The sequence below is a fragment of the Tenrec ecaudatus genome, chromosome 7, assembly GCF_050624435.1.
Source record: "Tenrec ecaudatus isolate mTenEca1 chromosome 7, mTenEca1.hap1, whole genome shotgun sequence".
NCBI lineage: Eukaryota > Metazoa > Chordata > Mammalia > Afrosoricida > Tenrecidae > Tenrec > Tenrec ecaudatus.
Genome location: NC_134536.1, coordinates 100,602,219 through 100,620,171, shown reverse-complemented (window position 1 = coordinate 100,620,171; position 17,953 = coordinate 100,602,219). Strand labels below are relative to the sequence as shown.

Sequence of the window (17,953 nt, the reverse complement as noted above, 5' to 3'; positions counted from 1 at the left end):
TAACACCACGCATTAATTCTCCTCTTGTCTTCCCTAGGTATAGCCCAGCCTTTCCATACATATGAAGCTTTTGAAAGTATCATGGCTTGGATCAGGCACACCTTAGACCCCAAAGTGACATCTTCACTTTCTAACACTTTCAGTAGATCTTTTGCACAGATTTGCCTAATACAATAAATACATCATTTGATTTTTTTCTTTTACTACTGCGTCCATGGACGTTGACTGTGGACTCAAGTAAAATGCCACCCTTGACAAAAACCCTTCCATAGTTTCTCCCTTTGTCATGTTGTCACTTACAGAGCCAGTTGTAAGGACTTTTGCTTTCATTACATTAAGGAATTGCTGCGCATTCTCAGTTTCAGGAAGCAGACCTGTGTCCTCTGAGGCCTCCTCCCATCCTGATGCTGCGTATCATCCAGATTCTCAGATGATTTGCTGAGCCTACAATTAAATAGGTTCAGTGAAAAGACACAGACATCGCATGCAGCTTTCCTGACTGGAAGACACGTGGTATCTCCTTGTTCTTCCTATTGGTTTATTTGTGGGTTTCGCATGAACCCAGTTAAATGTCCCTATATCACCAATTTATAAAGGGATGTAAAAAAAATGTTTTGTTTTCTATGAAACAGTCATTTCCTGTTGTCTTGTGAGGCACCAATATTGTCTCAAATTGCTCTTATAGGAAATATGACAGTAGCTCTGGGGGACACAGAGAACAAGGCAGATTCATCAAACTCTCTTCTACCCTGGCAGAGGGAAGCCAGGGCTGTCTTTTTTTCTATCAACAGGCAGAGGGTTTTAACCCTTGACTCCACATTAGCTTCCTCTGGAGAAGTTTAAAAGATAACCTGAGTTCCACCCTCAACTTTGCAAAGTTTGGGATGAGCCTTCCATATGAGACACGTTTTTGTAACTCCCTAGGGCTTCAAAGCTTACAAGCAGCAACCTGAGGTACAACTATTGACCACTCCCCATGTGGAGCAAAAAAAGAGTTCATTGGATTTTGAAGCGCATGGAAACAGTCAATGGTCCACACAAACTTCAGTTTCCACAAGCAAAAGACCAGAAGAACTGGATGATGTCTAGTTACTGACTGCTCTGAAAATGGTCATATTAAGTGGTCCTGGATAGAGTGGGAGAAAAAAAAAGTGGATCAGAGTTCGCAATGATAAAAAGACTGGGTTTACTGGTCAGATACCAAGAGTAAGGCCCTTAGTCACCCTTCAGGGATGGAACTTAACTCCTCTCTGCGGATCAATTTTCAGATGAACAATAGGTCTGGAAAGGGAACTATAACACTCTGGAGGCACTTCCTCCTTAGTATAATAAACCATTTGAAATTTGAAAGACAGGATTTTCCCGAGAATAAAGGTCAGAAGGCAGAAAAGGGTAGGGAAGAAGGAGAAATGGAAAGGGAAACACAGGGAGGAAATGGAACATGTGATATTACTTGTGGGGATTACAATCAATGACCTTAAACAAAATGTGCATCAACTGTTGAATGGAAAACTGATCTGCTCTGTAAACTTTAGTGAAACGCAGCAGTAAGGATTTAGGGGTAGGTGGGGCGGGGGGTACTCTCCCGGGAATTCTAATGTATGGCCGAGGTTGAAAATCTTCATAATCATTCTATCAAGAAATGTATAAAAGGATCCAGTTCTTCCTTTGAAAGGAGAATAACTAGAAACTTCCGTCAGTATTTGAGCCTTGACAATATTTAATAGAAGACATAGAAGATCAGTCTCTGACCATCACCAAGTTCCTTTTATTCAGTATAAACTGTAAAACCAGGGATAATAATCATACATACCTCATGGAGTTTTTACTGCAAGAGTTCATGGCACATAATTAGATTTTTTTTAATTCCTCTCGTTGCTTTTCTTCTATCATCTTATTGTTCTTGATTGAAACCCATAAAGAGGTTTTCAACCAACAAGTTGGGATCAAATTGGAGGAAGTCATCATGAACAACTCCTGGAAACGCTTCAGCTAAAATTGGCTGCAAGGGCTAGGCGGTCAATCAAGCCAGCCACCCGAAGGGTCATCTCTGAGTCAGAACCTTCAGAGAGTGCACTTGTAAGCAAACTCACTGGACAAAGTCAGTGTACCCAGCCAAGAGAATTGAACCAAACAGGGACAGCCTGCCCTCATCCGGCAATACAGGTTGGAAACTCCTGCCCCTGCTCTCTCGAGAGTCGTGTGCCACTGTTAACTGTGAGTGTGTTCTGACTGTGTAAAGACCATGTCAAAGGGATTTGTAGCTTCATGGCGCTGGATTTTAAGCACATGCTCTCCAGTTTACTAACTTCACTTAGCAGCTACACAGCCTCAGGCAAGAGGCTTTCTTTGAGCCTCACTTATCCCCACTGAAAGCTGGACATAGGGTCCCAGTGACTTTGTAGACTTGACGGAAGTATGGAAACTAATGGATGCACAGGTATCAGCTAAGTTCCCGACATGGGCCCAATGAGTCGTTGCTCTCCTTATCGGGAATGCGCACTGGCAGCGAAATCTGTCCCTTGGACTAGGCTTGAGGGCAAGGAGGGTAAAGGGCCAAGGAGAGTGGGGTGGCCTGCCGCCATGCATTCCCTCCTCTCTGGCCTCCGCAGCCCCTCCACTCCCAGCACACAGTCGACGGAGTGGACAGCAGTAAATATCAGTTGAATTAAATAGAGCATTAACTACATTCAAGAGCCCTTCGGGATTTTTGAACCCGACTTGGACGCCAGTCCTTGGCAAAGTGCCTCCTTCCTGTGGCCCTGCAAATGAGCACTGGGCAGGACGAGTGGGCGGCAAGCAGTACTCGACCTTTGACACCGGCCTCATGCAATTGTGTTCTTATTAGTTTTCTTACATTTTTACTACAAAGGTAATACGAAGAGGCTTCAGAAGTTCTCGGGGTTGGGAGGAATCCATTCTCTGTTAATTTCATGTTTCTGCAGATTTTTTGAGGCCCCCTCCCCGGTCCATGTTAATTTTAGGAAATAGAACTAAGCAAAAACGAATAAAACTACTCTTGGTCTCAGACAGAGGATTGTTGCTGTGTGCTGTTCAGTCATTTCCCCTTCCTGTAGACCCTATAAGACAGCAGAAGCGCCCTGCAGGGTTTCCTGGGCTGCATGCCTGGCGAGGGGCGCTCAGTAGGCCTCTTCTCCCGAAGAGCTGATGCAAACCTATGCACTGAGCACGCAACCACCGAGCCACGGGGGGGGGTGTTTGTTTGTTTGTTTGTTTGTTTGTTTGTTTGTTTAACTCATCCTGCTACCGGAATTGTAACTAGCTTTCAGTACTTTGGTGTTTGAAAACAACATTGCCATGAAAGGAGTTGATTTTTTTAACTAGAGTTATAAAATCTCCCTGATTTCATAATTAACCTCCCCCTTATCCTTTTCCCAGCCTTTCAGTGAACCTGACAGTCCCTCTGCTCAGTTTGTGAGAAGCTGACATTCTAATTCAGTCTGCAAATCTGCTCTCAGCTTTGACTTTGCTGTCTTATGTGAGCTCTCTGCTGGGCTCCCGTATCCAGTAACGGATAGGTAGGCAGCGTTCTTGAATCTGGCTGCTCAGCTCACTCGTCTAGAGCATGGGGCTCACAGGGGCAAGGTCATAGGATTCACGCTCCATACAGGCAGGCCAACAAGGTCAGTATCCACAGATACTTTTTCTAGCTTCAAACAGCTGTCATTTAAACACTAGCTGTAAATTTCAACAGAACTTGGCAAAAGACCATGGATGGATCAACACAAATCTATCTATCATCCCTGCCAGAAAGACAGTGTGTTAACTGCTAGAATGACAGTGTGTCAACAGCTTCATCTTCCCCTGGAAGATATTGTAAAAAAATCTTCATGTCAAATCACGGAGAATCGGTGAGCTTCTCGAGAGGCAGAGAATACTATTGGGAAAAACGATTGCCTGGACTCAGACCAGTTCATCGTTCATAAGCTTAGCCTGCCAGGTCCCCAGTGTTCCCGTGTGAGACAAATTCGGCGGCAGGTTTTACATTGCTGATGCGGGTGTTTTTCACTGGCCCCTTTCTGTTGCAGCTGACACCGCTCTTGGCATTGATGACGCGTGTGACGAGAAAGGGTGCCAGTGTGATGTGTCAGTAGAAGACCTCACCCCACCACTTAAAACGGTCGTTCGAGCCATCAGGTTGGTGAAAAATAATGATAATACAGTTGATAAGAATGATTCACAGGCGTGTTACCCGTTACTCGAATTTCTGTGCTGATCAGTTCTTTTTCCTTCAGGTGAATCTCCTAGAATGATCGCGTCCCCTTTTGCTGTTCATCCACAGGCCAATTGCATCCTAAAATATTTTTAATGCAAAATTCCGTGTTCCACACAAAGTATGTTACAAGAGATGGGTGACATTTGAAAAGCTAAACCATTCCCCAGAGCTTATATACCAATTGCCTGATTATATGAATTTGCTACTTTAAGGACATTTCGTTTATAGATGCAATTAGATTTATGTTTCATGACTTGAGGATCTAATCCATGTGTTATATTTTGATTTGTTTTAACCAAAACTAGGTTATATTAAAACAAATTGAATTCTAAAAATGGAGAACAAAGTGCTTTGCCGGGGCTTTCTCATCTAGGTTGGTAAAATGTAATTGTTAAAATCTAATCTTAATACACTCCCTCTGCTGATGGCCAAAAGGTAAGAGAGTCGCTCAAACCAGGTTACATTTATATTCTCAGAACAACAAACACTACCTTCCCACCTGCCCCCAAAATAAAAATGAAGAAAAGAAAAAAAGCTAAACAAACCGCAGCCATTCCACCTGCCCAATGTAATTCCTTTGTGAAAATTTGTATCTGCCAAGGAAGGTTGGGTGGTTTTATTACCAATAAATGTCCGATCTTTGGGGCTCCTTCTGCTTCTTACCACAGAGCCAGAGGAGCATTTAAATATCTGAACAAGATTAGCTATTCAAATACTTTTTTTAACCCCAATATCAGTATGATTGATTACTGTATATACTTGTGTATAAGCCAAGCTTTTTGGCACATTTTTTAAAATCATTTTATTGGGGGCTCATACAACTCTTATCACAATTCATACATGCATCCATTGTGTCGAGCACATGTGTACATGTGTTGCCATCATCAATCTCAAAACATTTGCTTTCTACTTGTGCCCTTGGTATCAGCTCCTCATTTTCCCCTCCCTCTCTTCCCCCCTCAGCACATTTTAAATGCAGTTTTTGTGGTAAAATTAGGTGCCTCGGCTGATATTTGGGTTGGCTTATAGTCGAGTATGTACGGCACTTCCTGCCCTTTGTAGCTGGTTGTTTGCATCAAGTTAGTCATTGCTGTGCTTCTGATTGGAGTCATGGAGAAACATAAGTGTGTTATAAAATATTCTGTGAATTCTAGGGGGACTGATGTGAACTCCAGAACTCCAGATGTGTTTAAATCACCTGTAACAGCAGCCTAAAAATAAGTAAATCCTAGTTACTTCCCATTGGAATGCTCAAGAAACGAACTCTGTGTTGGGAGATCCCACTTTTCTCTCTGCCTTGCAGAGTCCCTGAGAGTGCCTCTGGTCTTCTCATAGTTGTTAATAACACGCCTGCCTTTTCCCAGTGCCGTGATTTGGACAACAAAGTACACAGTCATTAACCCCCTTGGGAACCTAGATACTTTGCATAATGTAAGTCTAGAAAATGATGTACTAACTATACTGAAATGATGCCTGGAACCTTCCGTTAAAGGAAGAGGAAGAAGCTAAACTTCCCTGTCCAGTGCAGTCGCCACTGGACACACGGTGCTATTGAAATTTTAATGAACTAAAACTGAACGAAGTTTAAAATTCAGTTGATCCGTTAGATTGTTCACATTCCACGGGCTCAGTTGCCTCAGGTCATCAGTGTCTACTACAGTGGATCGAGAAAAGCGAACATTTTCAGAAAGTTTTACAGGGCCTAGCTGGTCCAGATGTCACCTTGAAATTCTTGACATCCGTTCCCATCATCCCCATCAAAGGCCCTCGAGTCAAGAAGGCCCTGCAATTCCGTGCATGCTGTTGTCTGACCTCCACCAGGGCCCCTACAATCTTATCTCCTGGGAGCAGATTAGGTGTCCTAGAAGTCACTCTTAACTTAGCTGTGTGTCATTTCATAGGACCTTCTGAAGCTTTCTGCTTTTGCCTCCCAACCTGTCAAAAGAATTTTGAGCTGCAAAAAAAGAAAAGAAAAATGGTTTATTCTGCTAGCTAAGCGCTTTGGCAGCCGCTTAAGATTGACTTTATTATACCTTCTCCACAAAACTTGACAGAGTTTTGTAAAGCAGAACTTCCTCGCTTTTGAGAACTCTTTCCTCGCTCTTGTTTTTAATGAAATTTTATTATTTATGTGTCTCTACTTTTTGTGTGCATTTCTGAACCGCTGTTCTTGTGACGTTGGGACATTTGAGGGGAGGGCTATGTTCTTGGGTTCTGCTTTCTCTTCTTCTCTAAAGTCAGTGGAAATATACACATAGATGGATGCGTTTATTGTGATTTGGGTGTCTGCTTTTCTCGCCCTTGATCTCTATTTTGTCTGGTGACATTGATGATGATCCCTGCATGTGGAGACAGAGGTCTGCACACTTCCTCCTGGTCTCGACTACCTCCCTTCTACTGCTTCCGACCCGTCCTGCCTCCTGAGCTTTGACCGGGAGCAAATGCTGGGGATTCGTAGCTCTTCTGGTTGGTCATTCCACAGCACCTGTAACTCCCTGGGGCCATTGTTCACCTGTGGAATTGCTTCAGGGAAAGGTGAGGGGGGGCGTGGCTTGAAGGGTGTCTATGGATGGACCATAGACTCACGGATTCCGTAAGCCTGGCTTTTTATCATTTTGCGTTTTGTTCCAAATTTCTCTCCCACTGTCTGACCAGGATCTCCTCTGGTGATCCCCTTCCGAGCTGTCCATAGTGATGATCAGCGCTATCTAGTTCTTTTCGAAGTTTCACTTGAAATTATAGGATTCCATGAAATCATCATAGAGACATTCAGTCGTTCATTAAACTTTAGAAATCTTTAACTCAATATCAGGGGGGTTCGAAAAGTTCATGGAAAAGTGAGTCAAAAGATAATAAAAAGTGCCCATGACTTTTCTGACACCTCTTAGATTTCTAAAGATCACTCAGAAGACCAACAATACAATTAGCATATCTGATCATGCATTTGCAAGCCTTATGCAAAAAGAGCTCTTCCTGGGGAGTTTGATCATTGTTGTGCTGTGTCCGCTGGACTTTTCTTTATCCCAGGGAAGCCGCTCACCTTTGACAGCTCAACTGAAGTGTTTCATGTGTATGTTCTACAGTGCAAGTATAAACCATTTATTATTCTTCTTAAAATAACAACTCTTTTGACATTTTCGTTGGCATATTTTTGTTGTTTATTTAATACAAAGACTTGAATATGCCGTGTGTTTCGGTAGCGCTCACAATAATGTTTCTCATAAGAGCAAATCGAAAATTAAAATATGTAAGAGAAAAGAGGTATTTCACTGCAAGGTTGAGAGTACAGATAACAATCTTATTATGTTCACAGAAAGCAAAGTAGACATTCATATTTGGTGTTATTAGTATTTACTAAGCATTGCCATTGTCTAGTCATTTTTAGAGTAAAGATCTCCCAAAGGGGGAACCGATCACAAGGATCTACATGTGACCCCCCTCCCTGGGGGATGGACAACAGAAAAGTGGGTGAAGGAAAATGTCGGACAGTATAAGACATGAAAAAATATTAATAATTTATAAATTATCAAGGGTTCGTGAGGGAGGGGAGAGCGGGAAGGGAGGCAGGAAATGAGGAGCTGATACCAAGGGCTCAAGTAGAAAGCAAATGTTTTGAGAATGATGATGGCAACAAATGCATAGATGTGCTTGAAACAATGGATGGATGGATGGATTGTGATGAGTTGTGCGAGCCCCAATAAAATGATTTAAAACGCAAAACAAAAAAGATCTCCCAGACAAGGAGATGATTTCGGGTACCCCCACCAGATGTGTCTGCCGATAACTACCCATAGGAACTTTTAGACTTTCCACAATGGATGACTATGCTGAAACTGCTGCTAAGACACGGCTTTTACTCAGAGGAAAATTCAGCTTGATATCTTTATCTCAGGATTGCTCCAAATTTTTCTTAAACTGTTATATTCTAAGAATGCGCCAAGTCCTCCTCTCCCCTCCCCCCAAGGGGGGACAAGCAAGAGAAACTTGGGTAAAGGAAGACAGAAGACAATGTAAGATATGAAAACAATAGTAATTTATAATTTATCAAGAGATCACGAGAGTGGGGGTGGGAGGGAAGGAAAAAAGAGGAGCTGATACCAAGGGCTCAAGTAGAAAGAAAATGTTTTGAAAATGATGATGGCAACATATGTACAAGTGTGCTTGCTACAATTGATGTATGGATTGTTATAAGAGCCTCCAATAAAATTATCTTTTAAAAAACTATATAAAAAAAGAAGAATGTGCAGTCACGTATTTTAAAACCTCATCACTCAGAGTGAGAATTGTACTTACATTTAACAAAAGCTCTACATTAGGTCTTATTAGCGAGTTGCTACCATAGCAGAAATAACATACTGGTAAGAGGGCAGCTTGAACAAACAGGCATTTGCTCACAGTTCAGGAGGCTGTGTGTGTCTGAATGTAGAGCACCAGCTCTAGGTACACCTGCTCTCTCTCTCTAGCTCTCTCCCTCATCTCTGTCCTTAGCTCTTCAGCTTCTGCTTCCTTGTTCCTTGGTACTATCCACTGGCGTGTCATCTATCTGATTCCATATCTCTTCTGCTCAGTTGTTTAATATCTTTTATATCTCAGAAGTGATTAACTCAAGAAACTCGCTACCCTGGCCCTGCCTCCTTAACAAAGACAACCCATTTCCAAATGGCTTATACCCACAAGGATAGACGTATAGACGTACAACACGGATGTGGAGTTCTGTGCATGACATCTTATGAATTATTCAATTCAGAAAAGGGTGTGTTTCCTTTCGACCACTCACAGACATTAGTTTCTAAATGGAATGGTGAAATTCCATTTTTAAATGGGATTTAATTTTAAAGTCCATAATTAGAGACGTCAATTGATTGATAAACTCTAGAACATTCTACACATTCACTTCTCACTGTACTGCGGTAAGACACCAGTCTTCGGATCACTGTTTGGAAACTATTTTCTCAGACATTACACCAAAGTTTTCCAAAGACAAATAGAAATGGCCTTCAATTAATTGGATATGTCCCTTCAAAATGTCAAGGCTACCTGGGAATATCTGAAGAGGCTGATAGACTGTTACCCTTCATCCTACAACTTGACATTATGCAGGCACTACATAGTGTGAGTCTTGAGTAAAATATTCTGAAGTTAATAGTTTGTTTGAAATAATGAATACAGTTTTGAAAATCATAATCAAAACAACCAATAAAAGGTCTCAGAATAATATTTTAAATTAAAAAATATGTATTATGACTTCTTTTCCTGGATGGGGTGGATAATTTCTCACATATTCATACAAAGGCAACCTATCTAGAGGTGCTGTGAAAAGGTTCGGCATTTGTAGAAAACTTCAACCAGTTGAAAAACGCAATGCAAAGCTTACATATTTCCTAGCAGGGTTTGTTGGGGTTGTTGTTGTTTTGGTAGAATTACTACATGTAGACTGGAGGCTACTCTTAACAAGATCCTAAACAATTTTTTTCTCATAGCTTCTTTAATACAATCATGTGTTATGCCAATCATCAAGAAACGAATCAGATTTATCACACAACCTTTTCTTTGAGTGAAGAGAACCAAAACAGCCCACTGAGGATGACTTATTACTTCGAAGAAAAAAATGACTGGGAGGAAACCTGTTGGTTATATCACGTTCTTAACTTTTCTTACTATCTCCATGCAAAAGAACGTCAGGCCTGCTAGGTTTCGCTCGGTGCATCCTTTTTCTATCCAGGCCAATGAGCCTTGCCGAGAAGCCAACAAACAAACCTGGAGCTGGGTTCAAACCCAAGGGGTCTTTCCTCCAGCGGAAGCTGCCATCTGACTTGACCCTGGCACCATTAGTCAGTCGCACCCCGCCCTTGCACAATTCCCAAGCAGCTCCTCCTGAGGGGTCTCAGGTATGACGACTTCCATGCATCCTCGGTTATCCCAGGACAACCTTTACCACTTCCGTTGCCTCGTTGGTCAACGGGGATAGCTACAGTAGTTGCCTCATAGGCTGTGCCAAGGGCTAGCACTTAGACGCTGTCTGGCACGCACAGTATAAATGCTAGTTATTATTATCCTCACCTAGTCTGGGCTTTTTTATGTTTGCTTCTGGGGCCCGGCCTCTGCTTTATCCAGGGAAATGTTCTTTCTAAGCCCCACCTCCTCCCCTGGTAAGTCACCTGAGCACTCCCCTGAGGGCTGCTCCTGACTTTCAGGCTCCTCAGGAAGCCCTTGATGGCCCCTCCTGAGGTTGCCCCCTCGCCACCTGGGAGAACAGTTTCCCCCAGTGATGAAGCAGTGGTCCAGGTGAATCTCTCCTACTTCCTCCTCGGAATGAGCTTGCTGCCTTTCCAGGCCCTTTCCCACAAAGCGAGGGGGCAAAGTGAAGGAGAAGTCACTCTCCTTTCTCCCTACTCCACCCCATGCTGAGGTCTGGCCCTAGACTCGTTAAAGATTTCCCCCGAAGAGTTCAGTTCATACACTCAAAAAATACTACTGAGCTTCTACTCTGCACCAGGCCTGGGGAGACCAGTTAACCAAGAGACAGACTTCTGCTTCCAGTCTTGATGGGAGTCGGCAAAGCGGAGAAGCACGTGTCGCCGCAGTCAGAGCAGCGGGGGGAAATGATGGCGCAGTGGATGGAAGAGCAGCATTCATATGGGAGGAAGCTTTCCAGAGGTTCTTGGAGGGAGCATTATCCACACAGAGATGTAACAGAGAGTTAGAAATGTGCAGGGGCGGGGGTGGAGCAGGGGTGCGTAGGAAGTTACCAAGAACCAGGACTGAAGGTGGGGGCTACGGCCCTTAGTCCCCCTACAGGTCTGGAAATGAACTCACCCCCTGACTCAGTTCTCAGCAGGACGATAGACAGATCTTGGTGGGGACAATAACTATAGTGAGGTGCCCAGCAGTGGAGGGCCAGAGCGGACTCCTCTGGCATCCCTGTGGCCAGGAGGCAAGGGGCCAGCTGGCCTCCGTGGCCATACTTCTGCACCTGTTCTGACACCCGCCGCTCCTCCCACGCCACTCTACAGCTGTGCTGGGTTCCATGATTCATTGCAGTGGCCACGCAGAACTCAGACTTCACTTAAAACTAAGGGGGTTTGTTGGGGGTTTTGTTAAGAGCCTTGATGTCAAGTAGTTAAGAATTGGGCTGCTAACTGCAAGGTCAGTAGTTTGAAACCACCATTGGCTCCTTGGGAGATGGATGGGCCTTCCTACTCTCATAAAGAGTTCACAGTCTCCGAAACCCGCCATCCTGCCTATAGGCTCATTATGAGTCACCATCAACTCTATGGCAGTGAGTTTGGTTATTCTTTGGTTTATTAAGGAAGTTCATAGGCTACCACAATCAGTATCAGTAAACAGTGAGGATCCCATCCATGGTCTCCTCAGCCACAAGCCAAATCTCTCACTGCCCCCTAGTCTCTCTGCCACATTGTCGCTTGGCCTTCGCCTCCATGGGCCAGGAAGCCAGTCTACCTGTCACTCAGTCTCGGGCCAGAGGAGAAGATCCCCCACAGTCTGGGACAAGTGATGTCACATTGTGGGGATTGCAATCTGCTAGATGAAACAACATGTCCATGAATGGTGACTTTTTGGGGTTTGTTTTGTTTTAAGCATGTATGATTTAGAAAGGAGTGGAGGTTTGGCTGTCGAGAGGAGCAGGAACCTAAAGGCTTTTGAGTATGGTAATCAATTTATCAGGCTGGTGCTTTCGATTAGAAACCTAAGAGAGATGACGCTGATTGCCATGTGAGGAATGGATTGGAAAGACGGGACTGTTTTTACGATAATAACTGGATCTGCCGGGACCTGAGTCAGGTGGTAATGGTGGAAAGTAGTGGAGGATGGCTTTCAGAGCTCTTGGGAAATGACAGGAATCCCTGGGTGGCAAGCATTGTTGGTGTTCATCTACTCACTTTAGATAGGCTAGTGGTCCAAACTCACCCAGCAGCACCACAGAAGAAAGGCCTGGCAATCTAGAAACCCTCATGAAGCAATTCTGCTCGGTAACATATGGGTCACCATGAGTCACAATCAATTCCATGCCAATGAGTTTGATATTTTAAAATGACAGGATTTTGATTGGGATGAGGGATCGGGAGGAATCAAGGAGGATACATCTGGGGGCAGATGGTACAGTATTGCATAGGGGCCCAGCAAGGAGGTAGATGTCAGGATCTGAAGCCCAGGAGAATCATCTGAAATGAGGACACACTTTGGTAGTCAGTCGCACACAGCAGGATGGACATACAAAGGAAGGTGTGGACATGTGCGTCAGATTGAGTTCTCTAGAGAAGCAAAACCAGTGACGTGTGTGTGTGTGTGTGTGTGTTTATATAGAAAGAGATTTATATCAAGAAATGGTGTAGACAGTTATAGAAGTGGGTGAGCCCAGTTCCGTTTGAGTCCGTAGGTCAGATGTATGTCAGAGGCTTTTTCCTGAATCACGTAAAGGTGGAAGCTGATGAACAGGAAGCAGGATGACAAAACATGAGAGCCACCGGCTGGTGGATGCAGAGACAAATGAATCCAAGGTGGCAGTCTGCTCTCGGCTGCTGGGATCAGCAAGTGACATCACAGGCGCTCAAGGAACCAGATGCAGGATCCAGACCCACTAGAAGGAGAAGCCTCAGAGCACTCAGCTCTGCTCTCTGTCCTATACAAAAGGCCACAACCCCAAGGAGGTGTCATCAGGCAGGCTCCAGCCCTACCTTCACCCAAGACTGCTTAGGGTTTAACCGTAACCATCACACCAGGTACAGAGAACGTGACCAACACAAATCCTAAGGCCCACGGGCACGTGAGGGGCCGTGGAGGAAAGAAGGCCCCGAAAGAATGCGGAGGAGCCGCCGACGGGACAGCAGCCGAGCACCGAGTGCGAGGAGCCAAACCAAGAGAGGAAATGCAGGAAGAAGCGGGTAAACTGGGTCCGCGGCACCAAGATCAAGAGCGAGCCGGTCCTTTGGAAGTGGCCACGAGGAGGTCACTGCGAGTTTGTGGAGAAATTCACAGAAGAGGAAAGGATTTGAAGCCAGATTGTAGCAGTGCACAGTTTTAAAATTATCTGTCAGAATCTTTCACTCCAATACGAACAGAGACGAGGTGTCAAGAACCTCTTTATAACTAGCACAAACTTATCAACTCTTCCAAAATAGCTCGGCTCTGATCGGCAAAGCAGAGTCGGAGACAACCTTTCTGAGTTCCTGAGACGGTGTGCACACAGGCCCCCGGCTCCCTGGGCTGCAGGATGCGGGTTTCATGGTCTCTCACCCACAGGGGCTTCCTCTTCTGAAAACGATCTCCAGGTACCATGGTCTCAACCGTTCCCTCAAAGGCAACCTCCACTCCGTCTCCTTCTAAATCTCACTTTACACTTCAGACAAGATGACTCTGAGTAGAGAAGAGGCACACGTGTGCCATCTACAAGTTGTTTAATCCCGGCCAGCTCTTCATTTCGCTCATGGCTTCGCTGCTGTTTTGGCCAAGGTAATGAGTCTTCGTTTGCAAATCACCAGGCTGTCGGGCTCGGTTCTTGACAGTCAGAGTCTGTGACACGTTAGAAGATGCTGCTAGAACATTTTGAGGACCATTTAGCACAATTGTTTTAATCTGCTAATAAATTCCCGGGATTATTCTTTTTTGTTTGTTTGGCTCTGGAAGGCAATTACTTGTGACCACATTCTGATCTGAAGTGGAATTCAACTACGGTTTTCATTGAAAACACAGTTACTTCATAGCATCTGATTTTTTTAACCTTTCATTTGGTTAATTTAGACTGACTCTCCAATTAATTGCCATGACTAAAAATATTGCGGAGAAATCAGCATTTGGCATTTGTGGGCACTTTATTTACTTACTTATTCATTTCAGAGTTTACTTTATGCAGCATTTTATTGTACTGGAATGTGTTCTTAAAGCAGCCCTACAAGACAGAGCAGAACTGCTGGACAGGTCTCCGAGTCTATAAATCTTTACAGCCTCGCCTCTCCTGTGGAATGACGGTGGGTTAGCAGCCCAGTGCTTCATCCACTGCCTCACTAAGGCCTCCTTCTTCCTCTAAGAGAACAACATTTAAAATTGCCCAAGTGAATCACCTGCTGCATTACCCAGGCCCCAAAGATCTTACTTTGGTTTTTCTACGCTTATCCCTGCAAAGGCGTCCCGGGCTGGTGCACGCAGTTAGGCACGAGGCTGCTAGCTGGGAGATGAGAGACTCCAGTCCTGCTGTCACAGGAAAGGCCTGGTGAGCTGCCTCCCAATAACTCCGCCCCTGAATAGACTGTGGAGCGTGCTTCCACTCTGCCACAAGTGCGTTCACAGGAGTCAGTGTGGACACACGGCGGCAGGTGTCCTTGGGAGAACAGGGGACCCTGCAGATTCTGAATGGAAACAACAGTAATAACAACCATTAGAAAAATAATCCTACTCCCTAGTGGTGGAAAAATTAATGGCCATAGAACTTGTCTCCTTGCCATCCATTCCAATCCGCCTCAGAGAGGCCCCACAGAAAGAGGGGAACTGCCTCTTGGCGTTTCTGAGACTTTAAATCCTCACGGCCTAGGCCTCCTGCCTTTCTCCCGGGGAGCAGCTGGAGGGCTCCGACCACTGGCCTGGTGTCTAGCAGCTCAATGCACAGCCCCCTGCATTTCCCGAGTTCCTAGAACTTGCCTAGAAGCCTAGGGCGCATTCAGTCACAGGGGCATTTGCTTGCCCCCGCGGATTATGCAGAGCTTCCTGGCCGTGCTGTCTGCAGCTGTGGAAGTACTGATCACAAGGTCAATGTTTTAAACCTGCCAACTGCCGCGTGGGAAAGAGATGGAGATAGCTGCTCCCATAAAGATATACAGCCTCAGAAACTAGTCTCTGGGCGTTGGAATCGACTCAGTGGCAGTGGGTGAGCAGATTATACACAAGTAGCACTAACAATCTTGTCTGTATGAAGAAGTGGGGGCAGTTTCTGTGGTTTGTCCCCCTAGAGAGGTGGTGCGAGTGGGGGTTATGTGTCCATCATTGTAATCGGTTCCCCCTTCCTCCCCTCCTCTTCCCACTTCCTCCTCCCCTCCTCTTCCCACTTTCTCCTCCCCTCCTGGTATGGCTACTCCCATTTTTGTTGCTGAGGGGTTTATCTGACCTGGATTTTGTGTGTTGTGAGCTTTTATCTGGACCAGTGTGAAACTGGGTCTTACACTGTATCGGTTCTGTCTGTGTCCTTGGCTGTTCACCTTACTAGACTGGAAGCCCTCCTGCAGCAGGGTTTATTTCTTCGTTGTGTCCATCTCTGGCAGCCCGCACACAGCCTGGAACATGGTCAAAAGGTCCAGTGCTATGGAGTCAATTCTGACTCAGCGCGGTTGCCCTGTGGGGTTTCCAAGGCTGCAAATCGTTATGGAAGCAGACCGAACATTGTCCTCCCAGGAATCAACAGGTGAATCCAAACCATCAACCTTTGGTTAGCAGATGAGCTCTTAACCTCGGCACCTCCAGACCCCTTTGGCCCAGAGTAGGCGCTGTGCTTGAATGAGTGAGTCAGTGAATGAAGGAAGGCATTCTCGGGGCCCATTCATCAGGTTCATCTTTGGCATACAAATGGGGAAGTAGCCACACGGAGATCACCTGGAAGCTCTGAGCACTGGACAAAGTAGGCTCCCAGAACCTGTCGGAGCTCAGGGTCCCAGCCTCTGCTGTCACCCACAGTTACTGTGGAGTGCCAAGAAGTGGGGTCATTTCCCAGTGCACACTCTCAAACCGGTTCCAACTCATCGCAATCCCATGGCAGAGAGCACCCATCTGCCTCCAGAACGGCCCAGCGCCACAGTGTTGACGGGTGCAGAGGACCAGGTCTTTGTCGCACAGGCTGCTGTTGGGTTCCAGCTGCAGGGCTGCCAGCTAGCCGCCCAGTGCCCCGCCACTGCTCCGCCCTCACGCCTTGCTCCGCCTAGTCAACGCCGTCAGCTCCAGCGCTCGCCGCAGTCCAGGCTGCTCTGAGCCTGGTGTCGCACCCAGCACAACCACGTGCTCAATGGACAGTTGTTTAAAGAATGAAGCAGTCCATCAACCAGTCACACATGCACCCTACCAAGGTGGTCCTTCAAAAAAATAATGACATTTCTTAACTGCTGCGTGCAGGAACCTGCAGGTCTCACTCAGGGGAGGGGAGGTAAGAAACATTGGGGTCCAAGGAGAGTCCTCACACCAGGCGCACCATGGCACGGATTTCAGGATGTAGCTAGTGTGAATCAAGAAGTTTCCAGTGGGGGGGAAACAAAAACCACACCTTGGCTCCCTCACCTGTGGCACAGAGATGGTGCCAAACCCACCACCTTCTCAGTGGATCTCAACCTGGGCTGCCCTGCAAGTCTTATGCAATCGCAAGCCCAGCGCCTAGGCCAATTAAATCGGAATTTCTGGAGGTGGGACCCAGCCACCGGCATTTCTTAGGGCTCCCTGGGTAATTCCAGTGGGCAGCCAAGCTGGGAAGTACTGCTGCCTCTGCAGTCCATCCAACTGCCTCTTCAGTGCACGGTCTGCTGAGCCCTCTCCACCCTGCGCATGGGTTGGCTGCTGGCCAGTCTTGTCCATCTGTTGGTTGGCGGCTGGAATCACTGCTACTTCTGGTTTCTAATCGTCCGTAGCAATGCAGATGCATACACCGTGTTTTCCCCCTGATTCAGAGGGCTGGGAACAGGACCTCTGAGAAATTTCAGAACTCATAACAACACAACAAACACACCTACATCTCCGTATAAGTGCACGTGTGTGGGGGGGGGGGGGAGAGAGATTCTATCCTGAGTTTAACTTTGCTTTCCTTACCTCTTCAGCCTCAGAAATTGTGCAGCCTTGCTTCACTTGTCCAACAGCGCCCATTTGTGTTTGTGACGAATCTCTCCCACCCCCTAGTGGTACCACTGGCTCATGTCAGTTTTGTACAGCAGGTTTTCGTCTCTTTCTTCATGACCCACAGCATCAGGAGACACTGGCTCTAGGGGCGTTAGTTCTTGTTTGGGTGCGTGTCCCTTTGTGAGAAGAAGCAACCAATGAGAGAAGGTAACGCTTTTGTCAGTCCTCCAACAATACAGGTTGTTCGATTAGATATGCTTTGCTGGGTACCTTCTGTGTGCTGGCTGGCACATGGAAGGGAAAAAGCCATGGGAAGAGCCATTGTTGGACCTTACTAACACATTAATAGAGCCTTGGTCATTAAGGGGCCAGCAATGGGGTCAGGCTGGCTCAGATTGCAATCCCACGCTTACTAGCTGCGTCGCTTGTTCTAGGAAGAACAAAGACCCCGGATTTAAAGATGAGAGGTCTTCAAAAAGTTCATGGAAATGAAAAAAAAACTGTGCATGGATTTCAATTTTGTTTTGCTCCAAAATAAACACATGCTAATTTGTTAACACATTTGAACAAGATCTCATTTGGGGCACTAAGAAGGCAAGGCAGCTATTGTAAAAGAGCCTCCATCAGAGCCACAGGGAACCCAGGTATCGCCGTCAGGTCAGCAACGAACTACTAACCATAAAGTCACAGCTTCAAACCCACCAGCCACACCCCAGGAGAAAGTTGAGGGTAATTACTCCCATAAAAATATACAGCCTTGGAAACCCTAATTAGGGTAGTTGTGAGTTGGGAACTAATTTAATGACAGTGGGTTTAGGGGTGGGGGTATCAGAGCAACATGAATTCTGCTAAAAATGGAAGCAAGAACAAACATTGAATTTATGGTCAAGCTTG

General features: G+C 45.7%; 1 protein-coding gene across 1 annotated transcript in view; it reads left to right on the top strand.

Moving 5' to 3' along the window:
• KCNQ5 (potassium voltage-gated channel subfamily Q member 5) overlaps positions 1-17,953 on the top strand; it is a 610,069-nt gene that overhangs the window by 571,162 nt on the left and 20,954 nt on the right. Inside the window, exon 10 of the mRNA XM_075554898.1 lies at positions 4,050-4,158. Within this exon, the coding sequence (XP_075411013.1) occupies positions 4,050-4,158 (109 nt within the window). The remainder of the gene's footprint in view (positions 1-4,049; positions 4,159-17,953) is intronic.